Source organism: Zea mays, chromosome 3 (genome assembly GCF_902167145.1).
Source record: "Zea mays cultivar B73 chromosome 3, Zm-B73-REFERENCE-NAM-5.0, whole genome shotgun sequence".
In the NCBI taxonomy this organism is placed as follows: domain Eukaryota; kingdom Viridiplantae; phylum Streptophyta; class Magnoliopsida; order Poales; family Poaceae; genus Zea; species Zea mays.
This window is the reverse complement of record NC_050098.1, coordinates 11,688,171-11,696,621: the sequence shown is the minus strand read 5'-3', so window position 1 is coordinate 11,696,621 and position 8,451 is coordinate 11,688,171. Positions and strand designations below refer to the sequence as shown.

Below are 8,451 nucleotides of genomic sequence, written 5' to 3'. Positions count from 1 at the left end.
TTTCTATGAGACATTGCCACCGAAAAAAATCCTAAAGCCACTCAAAATAAGCTACTTTCTACGAGAAAGGCTTATTTTCGATGGCCACTGGCTGCCAAAACCTATCTATTCTCCTGTAATCCTAGCTCTCGGTTATATCCATCCAGGCTTTAACGACATCACAATATATTTAGATGAGAATCTATGATCCTCTCTGTGGTTGGCCTAGAAAACCATATTGGTTCACATCCGTCTATGTAATAACATGCATGTTGAGTAGACAAAATAATACAATAGTCGTTTTGTTGCATACATTTTATTGATGACAGATCCTAAATATTATTAGAGATACTTCTAATAGACTTAGTTATGATAGGTATGCAACTACATAGCTAACACACTACTGCATTCGATGTGAACAAAATAATGGACGCATATCAACTAGAATCCTAAAACGCATATCTAATTTGACTAAACTACTACTGCTTTTGAAATATCTTTCGTGATTAAGATGATGGGGATCGAGTCGCCGTTGGTGTAGCTGCTGGTGTCGACGGTGGATCAGATGATGATTCTGGTGGCGTAGCTGGTGGTCGATCAGACGGTGATTTCGGTGGTGCTGCTGCTGGTGTCGACGGTGTAGTCGACGGACTCTGGTGGTGGTGTCGACGGCGATTCTGGTGGCGATGCAGTTGGTGGTGGAGTTGGCGGTGACTCTGGTGGCGATGCAGTTGGTGGTGATGATGTTGGTGGAGTTGGTGGTGATTCCGGCGGTGATGCTGCTGGCGAAGTAGATGGTGGTTCCGACGGTGATGCCTCTGGTGGAGGCGGAGGGTTCATCGGTGGCAAATGCCCTCCTGTTTAATAATTTAATTTAAATTAAATCGACATGTTGTAGATTTGTTTAAATCGCTATAATTGGCCGTATATAAAATAAAAAACGTCTAGATATATGATAACTCACTGATACACCGGCGAAGTATGGCTCGTGGGAAGCGGACAACACAAAAGCGGGGGAGCGCCACCATGCGCACGGGTATCATGGGCGCCGGTAGGAGCTTGTTGATGTTACCGTTGACGATATGGCATAGACAGATGGACGCGTTGGTGACGAGTGACCTGAGACCATCACAACAGGCGACCGTGGGTGGCATCGGTGGCACCTCGTTGTGGGTGAGGAAGTCCGCGCACGGCATCATTCCCGACAGCGACGTGTAGCACTCGGTTGGTGCCGGCGGGCAAGGTGGCAACCGCGGGGGCCGTGGCTGGCCTGGGATGCAGGGGAACGGTGGGAGAGTCCGATGTGAAGATTCTTCCTGGGCATTGGTGAAGGTGAGGGCGAGTAGAAGCGAGACTAAGAAGATGCACATGCACTTGAACAGTGCCATGGCTTGAATGTTGATTGCTGGTATGGTTCAATGTGGTTGTATATGTTTATATAGGGTGGGTAGCTAGGTATCATGTTGCCATTGCTGTTGCCGAATCTTTATCTGTTGTCCGTCCCATGAGGAAGAACGCGCCTCCTATGAACGAGTATGCAGGGAGGATACGACACATGCAGCAACACTACCGGACATCTCTGTCGTCTGACTCTTTCATGAGCTTCACTGCATACCGTCGCTCGATCAGTGGTGTACATCAAGTCATCAGCTGCATGTACTCAGTCTATAAATCTAAACGTCTAAATCGGCGCTTGGTGGTGTAGTGCTGACCACACACGTGTGCATGCGTGGAGGACGACGCTCGTGCATGCAGCATGCATGGCAATATATCATGTAGAAAAAGAAGGTACGATAGCCGCAGAAGACTCGGGCGCACCATTGCAAGTATATCCAAGGCCTGACCTCTGTATCACATCTTCTCCCGCCTAGAAGAACATCAAGATCCTAACATGTAAAGTAGACAAACATATATGTGTCATGTGGTTACACAAAGTAGAACCTTCTTGACTTTGAGAAGTTGTTCTCTTCTATTAGGTTTATTTCCAGAACCTGAACATGACACCAATATAAAGCCTGTTTCTTGACTAGCCTGCAAAAAAAAAAAGATCTATACTTACAAGTACATGAGACAAAGAGGTAATATTTACTACAGGTACAATGCAGGGACAACTTATAGGTAAAGCTTTTATGTATTAAATTTTCGTTCAAAGTTTCGAGCGTCACTAGCATTTTTTAGGTCCATCACCAGGTCTCTGCAGAAAGTGTTAATTATGAAGTCATCATATTATATGTGACATCCAAAGCTACACTTGGTGTCTTGTGGTGATGATGGAAGTTGATACAACGTTGCCCTATGCCGTAGTAGTCGCCGCCTCGTCGCCATCCACGCCGACCAGGTAGTTGCGGTGAGTCGTCGCCACTCGCAGTAGGACAGAACGGTGCAGGCGTTCGGCATTGCACCGGCAGCGCTTCGCTGCTAGCTTGCCTGTTTGCCCTCCCTATTGCCTGTTTGCCTTTCCTATGCTCTGCCCGTGCTTGAAATCTGTCACATGGAGCAATACCACACAAAGCATATGCACATGGTCGTAGCACAAATCCCAAGAAAAAGGATCCCGATTCCCAACACGACACAGTAGCAACAGTTGGATGTGGGTTTTCAAGTTGATTGATGGCAAAGATAAATGCACGATGAATATGTAATCTCTACCTATATATAATCCACCACTTATAACATCACTAGTGTCAGCGTTTGGACCGCGGATCCTTAACCAACCAGTAAATGTGTCGCGCGGCCGACTCTAGATAGTGTGCGAGAAGACACAAGCATTATCCTGGTTCGGCATCACAAGGCCCTACTTCCGGCAGAGAGGATGAGGCTTATATTACTCACACCGTGGTACCTGTAGTAGGGGTTACAAGCATAGCAGGAGATGGAAAATCCCCAAGTCCCTAAAGATGATTGAGGCAAGTGTCAATATCTGAGACAAAGTGGAAGAGCGAGTGTTCGTCTACATGTGTTGTCGATCCATCATCCGTGGAGGGATCACTGCCCTATTTATACACCAATGGGAGCGTCCATAGTGAAGCCGGGTCTTGTATTCGAACGAGAGATGCCTTGGCGTCTGACGTGACGACGAGCTGTGCAGTTGATTCTTGCCTGCTGACTTCCCGTAGAGAGCCGAGGCAGAGGCCGAGGTGTTGTCCGTACGCCCGAGCCCCCGAGGGAGAGGCCTCCCATGCCATAGTGGTTGTCACAGCGCCGAGGTATTGTCACACCCAGATTTAAGGGATAAAGCCGGGTGCGTCTCATATGTGGTATTGTCTCACCCAGATTTAAGGGATAAAGCCGGGTGTGTCTCATATGTGCGCCAAAGAAGAACATCACATACAATGACAAAGTGTATATAGATAAATGTTATAAATATCATAAATGTCATTATTACATAGCGGAAGTCTTAAAAAATAAATGGTAATAATAAAGCGAACTAAGTATTATTCTTTGGCGCCACAAAGCTGACCGGGAGACGCCACCTAGATCAACTCGTACTCCTCATTGTACGGCTCCTCCTGGACCACTTGTTCTTCTCCTATGGGGTTTTATATATCGCAAGGGTGAGCTCACAAAAGATCGTAGCTCAACAAGTTGTGGGGCATAATGTGCATGAACTCACCAAAGGTGGGAGTTCATGTGAAGTGTAAGGCTGACCAATAAATAAGGGTTAAAGCTGAGCATTGCTTTTAATAAGTTGGTCAAGTTTTATTAGCAGTTACTAAATGTAAGTAGATACCAAACCAGAGTAATAGTAGATCAAAATTAATAATAAATCCCAATGCAATGCAAATGACAAATTGAATTTAATTTCATAAATTAATCATGCAAGAGTCTTGAGCTACTCATGACCGCGAGCACGGCTAGTATACCGGTTTTACACTCTGTAGAGGTTATACCCTGTACCCACAAGTCATGTATCCCATGTAGTCTGGGTTAGCTAGACCCTTAGACACTACCGAGGTGAGTGGCTAGGGATCCACTACGAGGCCTTTACAAAGTTTCACTAGCTTCAGAAAACTCGCTACACTTTCTAGGAAGAGCAATGCAGGAATCCCCTGTCTGATCGCCATCGCAGCAAAATCAACCCGAGAACCTCCCTACACGCCTACTCCCCTACTGCCTTTGCCCCTTTCTGGTAAGGTAGTCCTCCACTAGCTTTCCTAGTTAGTCAGCCAAGGGCGTCCCATTCCACCCTTGTGGTGGCACATGTTTCTCAAGTTAAGATCGATGTTCCAATTAACATAGTTGTGTTATCATGAACAGAAATAGAACAGTAATAAGGAATGATCATGTGTAATAGTTATCTCAACACCCAAAACCATATATAGCAATAACAAACACTACCCAATAGTTCAGGGGTAAACAAGGTGAAAAGATAACCAGACTAGGGTGACCTATTGGGTCTCATCAAAATTAAGCCTATGCATGATAAAATGATTATAAAGAAAATTATTGTGTAAATAAAAGTGGTCAAGGGAACAACTTGCCTTCAATGAGCTCCTGCTAAGCAACTTCTACCTGCAGAACACCCAGATCCTTTGTGGCTTGCTCGTCTACTCACAACAATACAAACAAAAATGGTATAGCAGAAATTAACATCACACCAAACATAAATACAAAATACATAATAATAACCTATGCATCGAAACGAGATCATAGGAACAAGAATCACTAAATTCGGAGTTACGGATTTTGAGTTATGAATTTTCGAAGGTTTTATGTGTTTGGTACAAGATCAATTAAGTGATCAAATTTAATATGGGTTTCATGCTAAAACATTGTTACTAAGTGATAAACAATATTATTACAAAATTATAGAAACTGGAATGGGTTAAAAAGAAGTAAAAATGTATTTTCTATGAATTAAATAGAATCCAACATTATTTTTATACCTAGAAAATCATTTTCTAATTTGTTTTATCAATTTCCCAAGCCACTGGTCTGCGTGCACAAATATCCAAAAGCTCAGGGGTTTCTACATGAAATATCTTAAGACTCAGAGTGCGACGGCTGAGGACTGCGGGTTGATACTAATGAATCAGGGGGACTCTTATGTAAAATGAGGCGGCCGAGATGGTATCTGGCAACTCTAGCCGCCCGATCGTGAGTAGACGGTCAAGATTGATCATCGGGGTTATCAAACGGGTAATCGCGCATTGACGCCTAGATCGACGAATACAATTCAATTTTCCGAGATCCAATCGTGCCCTTCGGATCCAACGCTCGATACAACCGCGACCGAATCGTTACGGCGCGATTAGATCCTAGTCGTCCCCGTACTGATCAACAGCTAGACATCGCCTACCAGTCGCTGCTTAACTACGGCGGCGGCGCCGCCCGAACTCGCGACAGCGCATCGCCGGTGCAGCTCACGTCGGTGCCGAGAGGCCCTAAAACCCGCATCTGAACCCCTCTAGTCAAACCCGATGCTATTTGAAAGTTGCCTGGAGGGGGTGATTAGGCAAATCTGAAATTTATAAACTTTAAGCACAACTAGAAGCCGGGGTTAGCGTTAGAAATAAAGTCGAGTTCGAAAGAGAGGGCGAAAACAAATCAACCAAAGAAATAGAGCGGATGACACGGTGATTTGTTTTACCGAGGTTCGGTTCTTGCAAACCTACTCCCCGTTGAGGTGGTCACAAAGACCGGGTCTCTTTCAACCCTTTCCCTCTCTCAAACGGTCACCTAGACCGAGTGAGCTTTTCTCCTCAATCAAATGGGTCACTTAGACCACACAAGGACCACCACAACTTGGTGTCTCTTGCTTTGATTACAAAGGTGTTGAGAACAAGAAATAGGGAAGAAGAAAAGCGATCCAAGAACAAAAGCTCAAAGAACACAAGCAAAACTCTCTAGTCACTATTTGCTTGGTGTGGAAATGGGACTTGGAGAGGCTTTGATTCTATTGGAATTGTGTCTTGTATTGATTGCACTAGCTCTTGTATTGAATGTGAAGTCTGAAAACTTGGATACCTTGAAGTGTGGTGGTTGGGAGGGGCTGCTGTCGATGGGCGCACCGGACAGTCCGGTGCACCACCGGACACTGTCCGGTGCGCCATCCACCTCACCCAACCGTTAGGGTTCGACCATTGGAGCTCTGACAGGTGGGACCACCGGACAGTCACTGTTCATGCACTATTCACTTTTGCAGACGACCGTTGGCGCTGTTAGCCGTTGCTCCGCATGACACACCGGACAGTCCGGTGCCACACTGGACAGTCCGGTGAATTATAGCGGAGTGACATTTCCAGAAACCCGAAGGTAGCGAGTTGGAGTTGATCCTCCCTGGTGCACCGAACACTGTCCGGTGGTGCACCGGACACTGTCCGATGGTGCACCGGACAGTCCGGTGCGCCAGACCAGGGCAGCCTTCGGTTTTTGTTTGCTCCTTTCTTTTGAACCCTATCTTGGACATTTTATTGGTTTGTGTTGAACCTTTAGCACCTATAGAACTTACAATCTAGAGCAAACTAGTTAGTCCAATTATTTGTGTTGGGCAATTCAACCACCAAAATCATTTAGGAAAAGGTTTGACCCTATTTCCCTTTCAATCTCCCCCTTTTTGGTGATTGATGCCAACACAAACTAAAGCAGATATATAAGTGCAAAATTGAACTAGTTTGCATATAAGGTAAGTGCAAAGGTTGCTTGGAATTAAACCAAATTACATTTTTATAAGATATGCATGGATTGCTTTCTTCTTATTTAACATTTTGGACCACGCTTGCACCACTTGTTTTGTTTTTGCAAATGTTTTTGGAAATTCTTTTTCAAAGTCTTTTTGCAAATAGTCAAAGGTATATGAATAAGATTTCGAGAAGCATTTTCAAGATTTGAAATTTTCTCCCCCGATTTCAAATGCTTTTCCTTTGACTAAACAAAACTCCCCCTAAATGAAATTCTCCACTTAGTGTTCAAGAGGGTTTTCCAAATTGAAAGAAGATCAAATATTTTAGATACCAATTTTGAAAAACTTCTCCTTAGGATATAGATATCAAATGAGATAGAATTTCTTAGAGGACTACAAATTTGAAGAATACCAATTGAAAACAACATTTAAAACTTGTTTCGAAAGATTTTGAAATTGGCGTGGTGGTGCGGTCCTGGCGTCGTGGTGCGGTCCTTTTGCTTTGGGCTAATACTCTCTTCCCCTTTGGCATTAATCGCCAAAAACGGAGTCTTTAGGGCCCTTTTGAAATTCTCTCCCCCTTTGGCAAACAATATATGAGTGAAGGATTATACCAATGTGGAGAGATATGCGGAGTGACGGCGAAGGGTAAATAATACGATGGAGTGGAGTGGAAGCCTTGTCTTCACCGAAGACTCCATTTCCCTTTCAATCTATGACTTAGCAAGAAATACACTTGAAAACCACATTAGTCATAGCACATGAAAGAGATATGATCAAAGGTACATAAATGAGCTATGTGTGCAAAGTATCAATCAAAATTCCTAGAATCAAGTATGTTTAGCTCATTCCTAAGTTTGGTAAAGGTTTTCTCATCTAGTGGTTTGGTAAAGATATCGGCTAATTGTTCTTTGGTGCTAACATAAGCAATCTCGATATCCCCCCTTTGTTGGTGATCTCTCAAGAAATGATACCGAATGGCTATGTGCTTAGTGCGGTTGTGCTCAACGGGATTATCCGCCATGCGGATTGCACTCTCATTATCACATAGGAGAGGGACTTTGGTTAATTTGTAACCATAATCCCTAAGGGTTTGCCTCATCCAAAGCAATTGCGCGCAACAATGGCCTGCGGCAATGTACTCGGCTTCGGCGGTAGAAAGAGCTACTGAATTTTGTTTCTTTGAAGCCCAAGACACCAGAGATCTTCCCAAGAACTGACAAGTCCCTGATGTGCTCTTTCTATCAATCTTACACCCTGCCCAATCAGCATCTGAATAACCTATTAAATCAAAAGTGGATCCCTTGGGGTACCAAAGACCAAACTTTGGTGTATGAACTAAATATCTCAAGATTCGTGTCACGGCCCTAAGGTGAACTTCCTTAGAATCGGCTTGGAATCTTGCACACATGCATACGGAAAGCATAATATCCGGTCGAAATGCACATAAATAGAGTAAAGATCCTTTCATCGACCGATATACCTTTTGATCTACGGATTTACCTCCCGTGTCGAGGTCGAGATGCCCATTGGTTCCCATGGGTGTCTTGATGGGCTTGGCATCCTTCATTCCAAACTTGGTGAGTATGTCTTGAATGTACTTTGTTTGGCTGATGAAGGTGCCCTCTTGGAGTTGCTTGACCTGAAATCCTAAGAAATACTTCAACTCCCCCATCATAGACATCTCGAATTTTTGAATCGTAATCCTACTAAACTCTTCACAAGTAGATTTGTTAGTAGACCCAAATATGATATCATCAACATAAATTTGGCATACAAACAAATCATTTGCAATGGTTTTAGTAAAGAGAGTAGGATTGGATTTGCCGACTTTGAAGCCATTAGTGATA

At 44.0% G+C, this 8,451-nt stretch overlaps 1 protein-coding gene across 1 annotated transcript; it reads right to left on the bottom strand.

The window, feature by feature from the left end:
* Positions 1 to 256: 256 nt before the first annotated feature.
* LOC100276068 (uncharacterized) lies at positions 257 to 1,389 on the bottom strand. The gene is made up of 2 exons (NM_001367384.1): positions 944 to 1,389; positions 257 to 836 (listed from the first exon to the last, which is right to left on the bottom strand). Exons 1-2 carry the CDS (start codon positions 1,365 to 1,367, stop codon positions 577 to 579), a joined length of 684 nt encoding a protein of 227 aa, NP_001354313.1. The 5' UTR covers positions 1,368 to 1,389; the 3' UTR covers positions 257 to 576.
* Between the last annotated feature and the right edge of the window lie 7,062 nt (positions 1,390 to 8,451).